The sequence below is a fragment of the Chrysemys picta genome, chromosome 8 (genome assembly GCF_011386835.1).
Source record: "Chrysemys picta bellii isolate R12L10 chromosome 8, ASM1138683v2, whole genome shotgun sequence".
Taxonomy (NCBI): Eukaryota; Metazoa; Chordata; order Testudines; family Emydidae; genus Chrysemys; species Chrysemys picta.
This window is the reverse complement of record NC_088798.1, coordinates 36,693,178-36,711,827: the sequence shown is the minus strand read 5'-3', so window position 1 is coordinate 36,711,827 and position 18,650 is coordinate 36,693,178. Positions and strand designations below refer to the sequence as shown.

Here is an 18,650-nt window from a genome sequence, read left to right as displayed (position 1 = left end):
TACCCTAGCCTCTGTGGAGGAAATATAAAGTTGCCCAGTTGCGTGAGTATCTCAGTGTTACAGGTGTACTGTAAATTAAAATGAACATTAGTTTTTTTTTTTTTTAAAAAAAAGCCCCCAAAATGAAACAAACTGATATGTGATGTTTAGCGATGGTTGCTGTGCAGAAGAGACCAGAGAGATTCTCCCTTCTCCGTCCTGCTCCCAAGTCACCACCAATGCCTATACCTCCCCCCGTTCATGCTCCTACCAGCTTCCTAAGGACACACATCACTCTACAATCTCTACTCCTCAAGAACCGTTAGATGCAATTCTCCACATCTCCTATCATTTTCTAGCCCATATTACATTACTAACAGGCCCCAATTTATATCAGGACCCCAATGTGCTAGGAACTGTACAGACACACAGAGAGACATTGTCCCTGCCTCAAAGAGTTTACAGCTTAAGTAAACAAGATAGGCAAAGGGTGGGAGATAAACAGAGGCACACAAAGGTGAAATGACTTGCTCAAGATCACATAGAAGGACAGAGGTACAGCTGAGGTTAGAATCCATCTCTCCACCCTTCTAGTCCTAGGCCATTTCCTCTAGGTCAGGGGTGAATAACGTTCGGCATGCGGCCCACCAGGGTAATCCACTGGCAGGCCGCCAGTTTGCTTACGTTGACTGTCCGCAGGCATGGCCCCCCGTAGGTCCCAGTGGCTGCGGTTCACGATTCCTGGCCAATGGGAGCTGTGGCAAGTGGTGCGGGCCACAAAGATGTGCTGGCTGCCACTTCCCACAGCTCCCATTGGCTGGGAATGGCGAACCATGGCCACTGCGAACTGCGGGCGGTCAGCGTAAACAAAATGTCTCACGGCCCGCCAGTGGATTGCCCTGACGGGCCACGTGCCAAAAGTTGCCAACCCCTGCTCTAAGTCACTACTGTCTATGTGGATTTGTGCATAATTACAAGTATGTATATGACATTTTTAGAACTGATTAAAAAGCAGAAAATCTAGTTTTAGTGAATACATTTGAAATTTGTTTTCATTTTGAAAAATTTGAAATAGACTAAATTTTTGGTTTCTCAAATTGTTTTGCGGAATTTTCAATTGATTTTTTTCTTTGATTAAAATCATCACTGAAAGTGCCATCAAAACTTTTTGTTGACTGAAAAAAATTGATACAAGATTTTAAAGAAAAACACATTTTGACAAACGTGAATTGACAATATAAGTGCTTTGTTAAAAAATCATTTTTTAAAGAGACCATTTTGATTAAAAATATTTTACTTTGAAATATCTTCTGTCATTTGCATCTTGTAAATAAACAACTATTAATAATTTTAATCTGATTACCCATGAAGACTCCTGTTGGTGTCTAGACAAAATATTCTCTTGACCAGTGAAAGGTTGAAGCTTGGAAGATTCGGGTGTTTAGTAAGAAATCCAGAATCTGGATGCTTAGCTGGACCTGTTGAGGTCCCCCTTCTCCTTCTCAATCTACTCCTGTCCTTATCAAATCCCTCTCTCACCCCTCAACAAACTCCTGTTCTCCCCCCAATAGGTTCCTGCACCATTTCACCTTCCTAAGGCCCTTAAGCACTTCTAGCGCAGCAACTTCCTCGCCCTCACCCAATGGACAGTCTTCCTCCCTCACCTGGGGGAAGCTCCAGAGCAGGTTATATTTGCAGACAATACTGTAGCTAAGAGAATTTCCAGACTGGCTTAAATATCAAAATGATGATGTGCAGGGAGAAGGAATGTTTCATGGATTCCAAGACCAGAAGGGACTGTTTTAATCATCTAGTTTGACATCCTCTGTAGCGCAGGCCACAGAACTTCCTCAAAATAATTTCTAGAGCACATATTGTAGAAAAACATCCAACCTCAATTTAAAAAATTGTTAGTGATGGAGAATTCACCATGACTCTTGGTAAATTGTTCCAGTGATTAATTACCCTCCCTGCTAAAAATGTATGCCTTATTTTCAGACTGAATTTGTCTAGCTTCATTCAGCCATTGGATCTTGTAATACCTATTTCGATCTTGTAATACCTTTCTCTGCTAGATCGAAGTGCCCATTTTTAAATATTTGTTCCCCATGTAGATACTTGTGAATTGTAATCGTCACCCCTTAACCATCTTTTTGTTAAGTTAAAATGTAACATACTTAAAGGCCTGGTCTACACTTAAAAATTAGATTGACCTAGTTATGTCACTCAGGGCTGTGAAAAATTTCATGCCCTGAGCACTGAAGTTAGGCCAATCTAACCCCTAGTTTAGACACAGCTAGGTTGATGGAAGGATTCTTGTATTGACCTAGCTACCACCTCTCAGAGAGGTAGACTGATTGCATTGATGGGAAACCTCTTTCATTGATACAGGCAGCATCCACACTACGGCGGCACAGCTGGAGCTCTGTACCTCTGCTGCTGTAGCAGCTGTAGTGTAGACATGCCCTAAATCATACTATACAAACCAGTTTGCCTATCCTTCGTTGGATCCATATTCTTTCACTAAGTAGTTGGTAGTATGACACTCAGGTATTCATTTAAACTGGTTTTATTATAAACATACACTGTTTAAACAGTGGCTTACTGAAAATGTATTCTTTTGTCAGCTATTTAAGGACTCCATTCTATGTAGTATGTTTTGTTGGGAAAAAAAACGATTGTAGCAATCATAAAAGGTCAGGGATTCTTGTTCTCTAAAGCCTGAGGCTTTTTAGATATTTACAGGCCACGTACAATGTAGGCTGTTCCAAGTTGCTCTGCCAGTAGACCTCAACTCAGGAGGGGGGGTTCTTTCTGGGTTGAGAGGGTAATTGAATTGCTAGACTCAATGAGCCTTGGGCCTCTTTGAGAAAAGGATGTCACTTGTGCTGTATTGTGTCAGGCTTCTGTGATTCAGTAGAGTTTATACCAAAACTTCCATTCTTCCTTTTCATACAAACTGGATTACAGCTCTACTTTCCAAAGGTACAATCTATTCTATTGTGTCTTCCCAGTCAGCATTACTCAGTAGCCTTCCTACAGACTGTTGTTTGCAATTGAATCTCTCAATAGGTGAGATGCAACTTTAGATTCACCATACTGTGAATATTAGTTTATTTTTTTAAACTTTAATGTAAAAAAAAAAGATAACAAGTATTCTTTCTAAGCTGCTTTTTGGAAGCCATTTATATTTAACTCTGGTGTTTAAAATCTAGCTGTTGCAATAAAAAAAACTTGTTCTGAAGCTTAAGGGTGTCATGTTTTATTAATCTGCAAAGATACAAGTACTTACAAGCTATAGGAGAAGGATTTTTTTTTCTTGTGTCTTACCCACTTGCTAGAGTGGTGTTAGGATTTTAGAGCCAGCCAGCAGGCTTGTGCCCTGAGTCTCTGCCCCATCGCCCCTGTCCCAGTTTGTTGAGGCAGGGAAGAGGGCATGGCAAAATGGAGCTCCACAACAGCAGTCCTCCAAGGGGTAGGATTCATTAAAGGACCCTATAGCAGTGGTGGATCTTATTGCTGCCCAGAAGCAACTTTAGGCATTGTTGGGGCCTCAGGAATCAGAGTCACAATCAACTCGTTGATGTGTCCCAACCCTGCTTCCCATCCTGTCCTACAATTGTGTAGTCTACCTGCCTGTGCAGTGAGACAGTCTCTGTGTGTCTCATTGTCTGGCACCTTCAGTATCTACCAGTTGTTCTGATAAGACTGTGCTGGTGCTATAGATTCCTGTGAGCGGCATTAGCCATAGGAGTCAGTGGATACTGACTTGACTGGATCCTATCAATGGAGTCCTTTGGAAGCCAGCACCCTGGTGAGTGAGAACCCAGTAAAAGGACACAGGGTGTAGTTAGAGTAGAAGGGACTTAGGTAGTTTGTATTTTGGGAAGGTACAAGGGATTACTTGCACCTGTAGGGAGCGTGATGTGCTAATGAGATCATTAGCTTACCAGCTAAGTAGCTCTTAGAAGAAAGCAAGCAGTATAAAAGTCTGAGCCAGGGAGCAGGTATGGGCTCCACATAACTGTTGCTATGTTAACATATACCTGGAGTAGAGGGCGGTATCCCTTTCTCAGTGATACTTACAGGAGTGACTGGGTCAGGCATCATAGATCAGTGATGCAGAAATATAATTGTTAATGTTATAAAAAGTTCCTTGAATGGGCACAGTTGCTTGAAGTCACACTTGTCTGTCACTACAACACCCAGTTTGGCTAACTCTCATTATTTTATCTCAAGTCTAACGATATTTGGTAGTTTTTATTAGTTTCCCAGGATTTTGTGATTCCTGCTGTCAAACTTGCAATTTTCCCCTTATTCAAAAGAGCCTCCATCTTCCATTAATTTGAATGGGGCGGAAGCCAAACTGCCCTGATTCAACATGGCTATCATTTCCCAACAGTGTTTCCATGTAGAAGTAAGTCTTCCCTTAGCAAAGATGGTTATCAGCTCCCATTATTTTTAGCAAAACTGAAGCCTGGCTTCCCTCAGGAATGATGTATTCTGTGGATAAGAGGCTGGACAGGAAACTATGAAGAGGTAAGGGAATGTGGTGAGCATGAGGGAGCCCAATGAAGTGCTGGAGGAGCCAGAGAGGGTGCAGAAGGAAGTAGTGTGCAAGTGAGAGGTTCAGGGAAATGTATGGGGTAAGAAGAGACTAGAGGGCATGAGGGAAATGTAGATTGCATAGGAGAGACAGAGAGATTGGGTAATATGGGGTGTAGGGAGGAAGACTGAGGGTTAATGGGGGAATGTATACGGCAGGAGGCTGATGGGGGTTAAAAGAGAGGGGAAATGTTAGGGATAGGATCTTATAAATGGAAAGTGTGGGAAAATAAGTGTGCAAATATAATAAGGGCAAATGGGAGACAGAAAACAGTGGGGGAACAAGGAGAGAGAATGTGAATGGGAGAGAGGCTATGTGAGGTTGGAAGGGAGATTGGGAAGAGAAAGAAACAGGATTGAGAGAAGTGAGAGGAAGGGAGAGAATAGAATAATTCTTCCCCCACTCCAGAGGTACTTTGGATAACACAATAAGGGACATCTACATCTCATTGGGAATGTCTTATAAAATCATGAATCAGAATTCAGATGCAAAATAGTATAATTGTGATACTGTTATTACAATTACTAGATTGTAAAAGGCTGTAAGATTGGTAAGAATTGCAAACAAATAAAAATTACAGTTTTTAAAAAACATTCATGAGGCTCCATGTTTTTGAAAGTACAGTTTTATTCAGTTTTCTTTCTTAATCTCTACATATTTCAAGTCACTAAGTACAAAAAACATTTAAAAGAAAAATAGTAATGGTGTTAAATTGATGTACTTGAAACAGTGACTTTTCTTGAGATGTCTATTTGTAGTTAGTGTAATGGAATGGCTGACAGCTGGTTTCAGTTGCCATAGTATAATTATGTGGAATAGACTTGTTGCAATGACACTATGTCAATTAAGGAATCTCTCACATTCTAGACTACAAAGAACAAAATGACAGTACAAGATATTCCTTTCCCTCTTTTTTATAAAAAGATAGTGACACTGTGTGAAATTACAGTCCTGTTATGATGACATAAGTCAAATGATGTGAAAGTTTTCTGGATTGATTAAATATCAGCAGCATTGTAATATAGAATATATGTGATATTTGATAACTCACTCTTCTGTTTTGTTCATTATGCTTTGAAATAATGGGGGGGTGAGTTTATTCAAATTTGAACTGATGTGCATAGATATAAATGCGTTGGGTTGTTGATACCTATTTTCTGTATCAATATACGTTTTTCAGTTGTTGTTCCTTATGTCATTTTAAACAACAAATTTGACCCAACACATTTTGATTTTTGTAAAAACTTAAGAAAACATAGATAACAGTGGATGGGAGGTGAAAGTAATTTTCTTGGAAAATTTGTTTTGTAATTGTGTCCATTTTTAAACATTTCACCAAGAGTCAAAAAAAGAAGTGAACACTGTTTTATTCTCTGCCTTCCCCTCCTACTCCTCTTCCTACCTTTCTGCTTTCACTCCATCCCATCTCCACCTCCTGGCTAAGCCAGCGCTTTCATTCTTTTTATACAGAACACAGTCCTGCAGTCACTTTGTTGTATTTGAGAAAACTACAATATCAGAAAGTCATGATCTATGTGAAGTTTATATGAAGTGTGCTTAAATTAGATGAATGAATAGATGCTGTAAGCATTTCCTGATAATAAATGTAATTTCTTTTCATCGCACAGTATTGATCCTACATGTTTTAATAGGTTTTCTCAAGTAAAAAAAAAGGTCTCATTTGCATGCAAATTATGTAATACTTCTAAGTGATACATGTGGAGATCCTCCTCTGCCTGCTTTCCACTGATTATTGATGTCTGTTTAAGGCTTGTTTCTGTTCTCTCCCTTACCAATGTGTATTTATTGGCATTTTGATGAAGGAAACCAAAAAACATCCTATCCAGTTAGATTAATTTCTTTCTGTGGAAGTGCCTAGGAAAAAAAGATATTTTATGCATCAAGGCATGAGGGTGCATTTATTCCATTTAAATAAAACAATCTCCAAAGCATTCTAGTTCTCAATCTGCTTCCTCCTTGACGTCTACAAGAATTAGCCAACTGAGTCATTTGCTTATTTATTTATATGTATTTAAAAATATCCCAAACTATTTTAATTCTAAATTATTGTTGTTTTAGGTTGTGCAATAGCCTTTGCTGAGTCATCCTCCCTCCAGTTGCACTGTCTAGCTACCCCTTGGTGCATCATGTCTGATATTAGTTCATAAACTCCTCTGGGTAGGGGTCAGATCACCTTACCTCTTCTGTGAGGGATCCAGCACATCCTTGGGCTCTGTAAAATAACTGTTATGGTTGTGTTATATGAATATGATTAAGAAGCCCATTAACTTAATTGAGAATTGGAATAAGTGCGAAATAAGTGTTTGAATTATATAATGTCAGTATTTTCAATATTAGAAGTACTTTCCTTACATAAGAAGTATCAGAGAAGACTAAGATACTGAGGTAACTATCTGAGTTAAAACTGGCAAGTGTTTAAGGATCCCCAAGGATGGATGGTGTCATATAAGTGCAAAGTATTCTTATTTATTATTTGTTAATTTGTCTCTTCCATATGCAGAATGACTTATTGTTGTAGTACAACATTACTTTAATTTTCAGCGGCATAATAAAACTAGATTATACTTCCTGTCCTTATTAGTTTTTGTAAAAGTTTAGAAAAATGCATTCTTTCTAATGATGTCTGGCATGTGTTACATGAGAAATCAGTATAGTAAAAGAAGGGATTAATACACAGAAACAAACCATCACAGAGTTGCAAAGTATTTTAGCTGTTGTAGTAAGGACTTCCCACTCTTTTCCACAGTAAGTGTTTGTAGTTGATAATTAGTAACTTGAGTGCCTATAAAGTAGCATAGTTGGTCTTCAACAAGCAAGCAGTAATATAACTAGTAAGTCAAGTGCAAAGGTGTGTGGAAAACTCCAAATCACCTACCTCCGATCTATAATTCTAAATTCTTCATATTTCTAAAAGGTATTTTACTAATACTATATGCTTCCTTAGGACAACCTGCCTTGTGTTGTCCTAAAATTTCCTTTCTGGAATAAAGTTGCTGTTTCAGCAAATGACAGTTATGCACAATTATGAGAAACGTCATAGGTCTCCTGAACACATAGCTTATAGCAGCAGGATCTGTATAACATCGCAATAAACTTCTCCCAAATAGGCTAGTTCGCTGCTCATGATGGGTGAATTTGGACAGGATCAGAAATTGAGGATTTGGTTCAGTGGCTGATTGAAAACTATGTTAGCTTATCTGAAACATAGTAATTATTTTAGAAAAATATTGTTAAAAGAAATATTGTTCCATATTATACTTAAATACAACACAGAAAACATCTAAATATGTTATTGTACTACAAAACTGGGGTAATAGAACATGAGAGCTTTTCACTAAGATTACCAGTTCAAATCAAGTACAGTTCAGAACAGACTGAGGGCAAATCCTAAGTTTGAAGTTGCTTGGGCAACTCACTTGGGAAGGTGACAAGGATTTCATCTTGAAAGTTACCATCTGATACCTGTTAAGTAGACCCTGTAAAATGACTTATACTAATAAAAGAATAGCTAGCTTCCATTATAGTGGAGGCCCTTATCATCCCTGTTTCAAACATGAGGAAACCTGAGGCATAGAGAAGTGGTTTGCCCATGGTCACCCAGTAGCTAGTTACAGAGCTGAGAATAGCATACGGGTCTAGGGCTATATCCACTAAGCTGTACTGCCCATGATGTTGATACTATGTTGTTTCTGAATAGACATATGTCCACATTACAGAATTGCCACCAGTAGAATTGACACTAATTGGCTTCTTTTTGGCAGCCTAAGTAGAGAGGCTGAGTGAGCATTGAACCTAAATTCCCCTTTCACTTCTAGAGGTGATCCCTTTAGCACCAGGTTGAGGCATGTTGTTGAATTTGTGTGGAAAGCTTGCAATGCTGCTGCTTTTGATATGCTTGTTCTCTCAATAAGTAGCACACTTTGAGCTCTAGCTTTGTCAGTTTGGTGCCTTTTTATTGATCACTACATTCACTTAAAAATGTTAACACTACAAAACATTTTATACATTCAGTGCATATTGTTTTACTACTTGGCACTGTGATGTGTGTTGCATATCTCACAGTACTTGTATTGTAAAAGTCTATATATAAAGGTATGTAATGGCTGCATATCAAATCAATAAGTAATGTTCCTCAGCTTAAATTTAATCAAGATCATAATTCAATAACACAGCAAACAATCAACATGATTGAAATTACATAATGGAGATTTCTAAGGAGGGTGTCACTGAAACAATGTGAAAATGTTTTAACTTTTTCATATATTTTATATATATATATTCTGTCTTAAAAGAAAATATTGTGAAAATTGTACCAGCCTATGATAAAAATGATTCTTAAAGAGGAATAGTTAGTTAATATGATAAACTGAGGATGTTAATTATCTGTATGCACCAATTTTAATTATGAAGCTTCAAAGATTTATGAATCCTTAATTATCTTTCTTAGATGAAATTACATTTGGTTTTAATTCTTTCTCTTGTACTAAACTTGAAATCAACGAAGATAACTGTCCTGGGCACAACAGTCCCCCCTCCCCCCCATATGAAGAAACACAGCAGAATGTGAAGCAAAACCAAAATGTGAAAGTAATGAAACTAGCTTGTTTGAATTCTGAAGACAAATGCCCAACAATTTAGCTCTGGGTGGTCCTTTTTCAGAGAAAAAAGGAAACAGTCCCTTTAGCCAATATTGAATATTGAACTTAATGTGCTGGATTCTCACTTACATTGAAGATCAGTTACACTGCTCTGGCAGAATAAAGGAGCCATAAAGTGGGTGTAAATTACATTTTTAATCAGGTTAATTAACAGCCACTTCTAGGCCCCTTTACATTGCCAGAGCAGTGAAAAGTGGACAACATAAATGGGAGTCAGGCCCAATATCTCACTTACCTGTCACCACAGACAAAACCGCTGAAGGAAGTCCCTTCACAAATGACTTGCTTAATTAACCAATTTTTTCCTGTTTGCCCAAGACTAGAGCTTCCAATTGATGTAGTAATTTGGGAGCAAACCCCTTGACAATGTATGCATGGCTTTGTGATCTATGTAATCATGGAATGGCCAGTGGAATAGGCACTGCAATATGTAGAAGAAAGGCCCAGCTACTTCTACAAAATTGTTTCTTCAACATTGGAGCCCTAGGGGAACTCACTGTTCCTGACTGCATCATCTGGTTGAGCCTCTGAACATTATGCCCAGTCCTTTAATGTGCCTCTTGGTCAATTAGAACATTTCAAATCATATATGACTTTTAACCCATATTTTGTTACATAATCAAATCTTGAAAATGTTCTGCATATTCACTACTTGAGTCTCACACTGTGTGGGATATTGTTCCCTTTGAAGATGCACAATGCATGTGTATTACCCTGCTAAACGTGAATGTTGGAAATAAAACTCTCCAGCTCTGCACTGGGAAGGGGCACCTGTCAATGGCCTCTTCACCTCCCACTGGCTCTACAGCTTCTGATTCTTCTGAGCCAGCTATCGTCCTGGTTGGGAAAATGACTCCCTGGCACAGACCAGTGTAGTGATAGACCAGCTCTGAAAACAATGTTCATTAAAAAGTTACTGGAGAATGAGATGTGGAAGAGGTGGCTAGAGGGAATGGAAAACAAGACCTTTCTTCTTGCAGTTGTTCGTAGTTTGGGAGAGGGTTGGAATGGCGCTCACTTCCATCTGCATTTGCTAGCACAAGCCCTCCAGACCTCTTAATTAGTGCATGAGCCTGATGCTGGTCCCCTGCATAGGTGTGACTTTTATCTTCCCATGATCAGTGGTGGTCTTTAGGGAAACCTCTGGCACCCAAATGTTTCCTGGGCTCTTCTTGATAGTTGTTGTTGTTGTTTTTTATTAGGAAGTGAGTGAATGGAGAAAGAACTTGGGGCTACAGTTACATAGTGTCTGTTCACCAGCTGCATAATTGACTTAGGAATGGAGAGAGCACTTCCTGGAGTGTAATACACACAACATGTTATGTTTAAAATAAAACTGTAAATCCACTACACAACCCTACAAAAATAACTGAAAATCAACATAAAACAAATTAGAATATTTTGATAATAAAAAAAGAAATAATTGAAAGATTCTTGGCCTGCCATACAGTGAGATACATTCTGAATTTGTCCCCAATGCCTTTTCAGCCATGCTTGGTAATACACATATGTGACAAATTTGTGTCTTTAAATTTTATCAAAGGTACAGTGTTATTCTACTAGCCACATAAAAGGAACAACATTTTGGATTTCCTCTCTTGAATCTCTGCTTCCCTGTTATGTGGCATTATTGTTGATTTTGTTTTCTTCATGCAGAACTATTATGGAGCTGCCAAAATGATTCTTTCTGACAACCCACTGGGTCTGACATGTGGAATGGTTTGTCCAACCTCAGATCTTTGTGTAGGTGGATGCAATTTATATGCTACAGAGGAGGGACCAATTAATATTGGTGGATTGCAGCAGTTTGCTACTGAGGTATGTAAGACATACAGATGGCTGGTATTTTTACATATGAACCAAAGAATTTTTTAATGATTAAATTTCTTATTGGTGATTTCATTAAATCAAACATGTTGGAATATGCTGTATTGCTAAAGTAAAAATATAATGGATTAAAATAACTAGTACTTTCCTTGAAGCACATTCAGTAATTTAGCTATTGAAAATAGCTTTTCACAATAAATTATTTCATAAGAACATAGAGAGAACTAGTTGTAATCAAGAAGACAATTTAAAATTAGAGCTTGTCTATGCAGCAGGTTACTGTGCGGCAAACCAGCTTGCCACCCTGTAACATCCCATGTGGACACTGCTATAGCACAGTGAAAGTCCTGGAGTGTGGTTTGACTCATTACACCACCACACTCTTAGATTTTTAATAGAGAGAGGGAATTGGATTTAACAAACTTTTCATTTTTAAATTATTTAAAGTGCTGTTAGAAGCTAGGTTAAGACATTTTTTTATTTATTTATGTTTTTAAGTTCAGTATCCTATGTGTATGTACGTACATGTATTTATTTGTTTTATTTATGTATTGGAATGACTTTACATTGCATATATATGAACTTATTAAGGGCCAAATCCTATTTCCTTATGCCACTCCCTAACTCTTTCACATGGGGCATATAGAGCCCAACAGGCAGCAAAAGTAGTGCACTTCTACTTTGCAGTGGGGAGAGGTGTTTAGTTTCAGAGAGCCTCCATAAGGGACCCAGGGGAGGGGCACAGCTAGTGGATTTGTGATTGCATGGATCCACTATCCAGATTTTCCCTTGAAAGGGAGGGAAAGGGTGGCAGATGCTACTCTAACTTATGAGCTGCTGTAGCGGCCATGGAGAAGCTGTGTCAAATTCATGGTCTCAGGTGATAAGGAGGAGTCCATCTCTTCTGATCATTTGTACAAGACCTGCATACCTGGGCTCTGCAAAAAGAAGGGTGTGGCTCTATGTGAATAAAATGTGTGCTTATATAATGTTTACACCCTGTATATTTTATAATTAACCCCATGATTACAGAATCAGTCAATCTTTTATATATGATGACCCATTTAATGGACCATATTATAAATAGAGGGTGTAATTTTGGTTCCCTCCACAAAGCCTGGGAAAAAGGCTGACCCACAGGTCAAAGGATAGAATCTTTATTCCCCCTCCCTGGGAGCATCTGATTGTGTATCTGCATGGACAGGCTTGGCCTTTAGTACAGCTCATAGGCTTCATGTCCCCTTTGCACTGTTTATGGCCAAAGGATCTATATGCACATCTCCTTTCATGCTCCTGCTAAGATATGTCATGGAATTTCTGGAATCCCTCTGTGACCCCTCTGTATTCTGTTTTGAACCTCTTTTCTCCTCTGCTCCCAAAGCAACAGACACACTTTGACCCAATCAAAGTTTGGCCCTGCTAGAGTGGTATCAGAGAGGACTTGGATCAGAATGCTAATCTAGGCCAGGGGACTAGAGGAATGACAGCCAGTGACAGTCTGTAACTTTTTGTCTTACCTTTATATTGAATGACTGGATCATCACAGTCAAGGGACAATATAATCAGCTCTTTAATGACCCTGGCCCATATGCATAAAACTATAACATTTGCTGCAAGACATAAGGCTTACATAAAATAAATAGATTAAACACTTGTCAGGTATATGATAGATATAATAGTGAAATATTACTGTTTAGAAACCAAATGCAAGTATATCTGTTAAAAATTGATTTGTCTTTCCCTTTAGTCTTAATGCCATGATTAATAGGAGGGAATTATGGCTTGATAGATTTTGCTAAATATCTGCCATTCTTCTTCAAAAATCTTTAGAAATCTATTAAAAAAAGCTCAGTGCTGGCACAATGATTGATGCTAAAACTGCAGGACAGAATGAATAGCTCAGAATGGCTTTCACCACAGTGTTTTAAGTTTTGTTTAAAGTGATGTATTAGTATCTAAAGTCCTAACACAATAAAGTGATGCTGTGCAATTCTGCATAGTAATTTTAAAATTTACTGAAATGCACTTTTTTGTTTGTCTTTTCTACATACAATTTCTTTATTTTTAGTATTCTGAAAATATATCTATTGTTGATATTTTACAACTTAATAAGATTTTAGATTTATCGCAGTTTGACTTTGTATACGCTATAGCAATCATAACTAGCAATAGTATGCAGTCCTATTTGTAATAAATATTGACTTTAGCATTGACAGTTTAATTTCTACCAGGTAAGACAGAAGATCTCTTTAGTATTTGAGTTGTAGAAATCTTGGAAGATAGTCAGCTTATTCAACAGAAAGAAATATCAGTACTAACAATTCTGTGTAACTGAAATTAAAAAGAAAATCAGTACATGCAACAGCACAAGTACTGAAGGAATCATAAGTCATTACCAGTAACACAAATGGGCCCTGATTCTGCAAACATTTAAGTGTGTGCATAGATTTATTTCCATGAATGCTTACAAATTGTGTATTTTAGACAAGCAACGTGAGGATATTAATATGAGCTGCACATCAATGGTGCTTCTCATGCACGGTGTAAAAGTTTTTTTTTCTCCCTAGTGTCTTATTTACTAAAAACTACATTGTGCCTAAAACCAAATTTAACAATTTTTTTGCATAGAATTAATCTGAGGATAATATATGTGATTCATTGCACGATAAAGTAATAATAAAAGGCACACTATTCAGTTTGCTGAGATGAAGACAAATTTGTAGTATAGCAGGAATGCAAATTAAAATGGGAAAATACATGGGTATGACATATGTCCCTTTTGTATGTTCCTTTTCTGTACAGTGCCTAATCTGTTCATATGTCAGATAAAACTCACTAACTGTAAAATATTTGTCTTGCATATTTTAAAACACAAAATATTGAACCTCCCACCTATTACACTTTTCTTATTCCCCTCCCAATTTTTTTAACTATTTGCCTCATCTTAAAAAAGATATTGTAATCAAATAAAAAAAGAGAAATGCATTTAAATAAAAGGAATCTAGATCCTGACAGTTAAATGTGAAACTGGACAACATTTTATGTTATACACTCTGTGTTTGTGATATAGAATGTGTATATTGTGTGCCGTTACCAAGGTAACAATTGCAGCTAGAGAATATTGTGGAGTAAAAACTCACTGTGATAAATTAAGGGAGTGTCAAGAACTCAGCGTAGACCTTCTGCTGCACAGGTCAAAATTATATTAATATCTTTCTTTCCCTTCATTCTCCCCCTCCTCCCCATTACCTAGTTGCTTTTAAAATCATGAAATATTTCTATTTCTTGGAATGCAAGTTATGTGGAACTCTGCACTGTAGAGCAGTGCTTCTCAAAGCCAGTCCGCCGCTTGTTCAGGGAAAGCCCCTGGCGGTCCGGGCCGGTTTGTTTGCCTGCCGCGTCCACAGGTTCGGCCGATCGCGGCTCCCACTGGCTGCGGTTCACCGCTCCAGGCCAATGGGGGCTGCGGGAAGGGCTGCCAGCACATCCCTTGGCCCGCGTCACTTCCCGCAGCCCCCATTGGCCTGGAGCGGCGAACTGTGGCCAGTGGGAGCCGCGATCGGCTGAACCTGCGGACAGGTCAGGTAAACAAACTGGCCCGGACCGCTAGGGGCTTTCCCTGAACAAGCGGCGGTCCAGCTTTGAGAAGCACTGCTGTAGAGTATAGTGACAATAAATATAGGTAGAGCTGTATGAATATGAAATCCACAGAATGTACTAACATTTACTTCTTTCTCAATGTTTAGTTACATTTTGTAGGCTTGGAGCAAAAGTGAAGTGCAATTTATTTGACTGTTATTTATTGATGTATTAGTAAGAAGTCTAACAAATAATATATTTCTGATTAATATTATTGACTTTAAAATTAATTTTTCACTGTTTGCAATGAATTATTCTGAATGGAACAGCAGAAGCTAAATAAAAACTGGATTATTTCAATACTTAAATATGGTCTGGACCATGTTCTTCCCTGACTCTCCTCTCCTTACCCCATGGAGGCTTTGTCTCTCTTTAAGGATATCTTCTGGTTGTTGTTACAGCAGGAAGCAATTGGGAAAGGAGATTTAATAGAACATTTTCCTAGAGGCAAGTTATTTGCGGGTAGTTGCTATTAGATAAATTTGATAGTGGCTTCTCTGACTTTAAGTGTTCACAGGGAAACTGGATTGCTATTCTGATACGTCACCTCCTGAGGTTACCCATCAAAATGAGAACTGAGCATTACTCTCTGTTAATTTTTTGTATTCGTCTTGATGAAACCATTTGTCTTAAGGATTGCTTTCATTCTTAATTTGAAATCAAGTTGAAGTCTAAAAAGACTGAGTAAAATATAAAATCGTGCAGCTTGTTTGAGGTGATAGGCAGGAATTAGTGCCCCGGCACAGGATGTGGATCCAGGGACTTCAGATTTCTCAATCTGGTATTGACACAGACTTTCTCTGAGTTCTTGGACAAGTCACTTCAACTATCTGGATGAAATTCTGGCTCTATTGAAGTCAATGGGAGTTGTGATATTGACAGGGCCAGGATTTCACCTTCTGTCTCATTTAACCAGCTTGTAAAACAGGGTATAACAATATTCACTTAACTGCTTGACAGAGCTGAGGATTGTTCTTTGAAGATAAGCAATATATATTTTCTAAATATTATTTAGGCTTACAGAATTTGAGTAGTCTTTGTGTGAGGACTTGGGCCTCAATTTTGTCGGCACTTACTGATGTTCACAAATGTGTGCAGAATTAGTGATTTAATTTCTGCTGGTGAAAAGAAATGGTCAGTTTTAAGTACCTGCTCATAGATATGGCCTATGGAAAAGGCTTTATTTCCTGGACCATACATTGCTAGTAAATAAAACTACTTGAGTGAAAATAAAATTTTACAACTTCAGGAAGCCTACAGATATCTGTACTTTGCTTAATATTTTATTTAATTAAAATTAATCCACATGCTTATTTTTACTTTAATAATATGTTCAAATGTACCTTAATAATGCATTCCTGCCTACAGCATTCATTCAGACAAGCGCCATTGGGAATTTATTGGAATGTATGAGGATAGTACAATCAGCTCTTAAAATTTACTGGCTTTATTACTTGGAAAATATATTTATTTTCAGTTGGTGAGCTACTAACAAAACAATATTAGAATAATTCAATAATATGAAATGTGCTAAAATGTTTCAAGCTAAATTAGTTGAAGTCTGCTCTAATAGCTGCTTGGCATCACATTATTCTTAATGAAGTGTTAAAAAAGCAGTTTTAAAAACTTTTTAATCAAGGTATCTTCACCTCTTGTTAAGTATGGGGCTCCAGAAATGTACACTACACAATGGTGAAGTTGAAGCTTAGGTTACTTACTAACAACTGAGTCCTTTCAAGTGCCTCCTTACTTTTCACAGATTTTTGGAATCAGTTATTTTGTTTCTAAAGAGGTGGTCATTACATTGAGGGTGGGTCATTAAATAGGACTGCTAATCATCCCAGAAGGTGTATTGCTGTGTAGGTGTACTGGGACTCCCAATTCTGAATCCAATCTATTATATACTTCAGTTTATATCAGGGGTTATCAGAGCCGCAGTTCTAGTTTAATGTTGAAATCCATCTTCCATTCTATTCCCACTTTTCCATAACTTTCCCAAACAAATTATTGGTCTCAGTCCAAAGATAAATTAGAGCAAAATTGTCTAGCCATCTTTGAATTATGCACACACGGGGAGAAAGAAAATCTTCTATACTTTCCACTAAGGAATATGATGTTCAGACAACTCAGAAGTGGTTGAAATGAGAATTGGTAAATATGACTTATTCTGTAGATTTCATTAAGACTTGAACCATAGGGTCCCCTAAACTGCTCTAAGGGCTTATAGTAGCTTTAGCTTTTTAAATCACACTGAGAACTTAGTGTGATATAAACAGTTTATTAAGCTTCTAGCGATTCAGTTAAGGACAACACGTCATTCAGGAGGCCTCACATAAGGAAAACAGCTGGTTTCAGGAGGTATCAAACTAATTAACTCCAGAACAAGAGACTTACAAGCTTGGCTTGGTAAAGCCAATAGAATTTATAAACTCTGAAAACTGAATGGTCTGACTTTAATTTCCCCATTCCACACTTGTATAGATTTTGTTGTTGAAGGATTTTGTCATTCTTAAGGTGCCTTAAGAAAGTTTACCAGCTTTCAAATTCAAGAAAATGAACTGTGCATATCTTGTTTTCTTTTGTAATACAATAGAGTGTAAAATCTTTGTTAGAATGTATGGGTTCCATTTTTAAAAAAAAAAATAGCTGGGTATTTTATTTATGTGCAATGCTGGGGAGGAGCCAGTGGTTGTGGTACATGACGGTACCAGTGACATAGGAAAAGATAGGATAGAGGTCCTGGAAGCCAAATTTAGGCTGCTAGGTAAAAGATTAAAGTCCAGGGCCTTTATGGTAACATTCTCTCAGATGCTTCCAGTTCCACATGCAGGGCCAGTTAGGCAGAACTGCAGGGTCTCAATGTGTGGATAATATGATGGTGTTCAGAGGAGGAATTTAGCTTTATTAGGAACTGGGGAACTTTTTAGAAAAGGAATAGCCGGTACAAGACGGGTGGGCTCCACCTAGGGTGACCAGATAGCAAATGTGAAAAATCGAGATGGGGGTGAGGGCTAATAGGAGCCCATATATAAAAAAGCCCCAAATATTGGGACTGTCCCTATAAAATCAGGACATCTGGGCACCCTAGCTCCACCAAACCAAAAGGGAACCAGATTGCTGGCATGTAAAACTAAAAAAATTGTAGAGGAGTTTTTAAAGTAAGGGTTGGGGAAAACTGACAGGTGGAAATGAGCACATGATTTGGACAGAGACATCCCTCAGGAGGATTTATTAAAGGGGATGTCATATATCCTAGTAAAGAGGAAAGGATAGAAGTTGGTAAAGTACAGGTAGAAGCTGAAGAGGAACAGCCAAATGAAAGATGAATAGTCACATGAATGCAGCCAACTAAATATTGATGAATTTTATAAGTGCTTGCAAGCAACTGCAAGAAGTCTAAATATTAAGATGGGTGAATTTGAGTGCCTGGTGGAATGATGATAATCAATGGGCCATGGTAACACCTGCATACAAAATATATAGGATGACAGAGTAGGTTGTTCTGGTGGTGGAGTGGCACTATATGTGAAAGAAAACATAAAGTCAAAAAAAGTTAGCAGTAGGAGTATTCTACCAACCATTTCACCAAGATGGTGATGGTAACTGTGAAATTCTCAGGGAGATTAGAGAGGCTACAAAAACAGAAAAAAACAAAAATAATGGGGGATTTCAATTATCCCCTATTGACTGGGAACATGTCACCTCATGATGGGATGCAGAGATAAAACGTCTAGACACCATTAATGATTGCTTCTAAGAGCAGCTAGTCCTGGAACCCACAAGAGGGGAGGCAATTCTTGATTTAGTATTAAGTGGCATACAGGATCTTGTCCAAGAGATAGATATAGCTGAACTGCCTGGTAATAGTGACCATAATGTAATTAAATTTGACATCCTTGGGGGCATTTAATTTCAAAAAG

At 38.0% G+C, this 18,650-nt stretch overlaps 1 protein-coding gene across 16 annotated transcripts in view; it reads left to right on the top strand.

Annotated features, from left to right (window-relative positions):
* DPYD (dihydropyrimidine dehydrogenase) overlaps positions 1 to 18,650 on the top strand; it is a 612,292-nt gene that overhangs the window by 210,629 nt on the left and 383,013 nt on the right. For all 16 annotated transcript variants that reach the window (XM_065555590.1, XM_065555591.1, XM_065555592.1 and 13 more), the window contains one exon: positions 10,921 to 11,082. In XM_065555590.1, the coding sequence (XP_065411662.1) occupies positions 10,921 to 11,082 (162 nt within the window). The remainder of the gene's footprint in view (positions 1 to 10,920; positions 11,083 to 18,650) is intronic.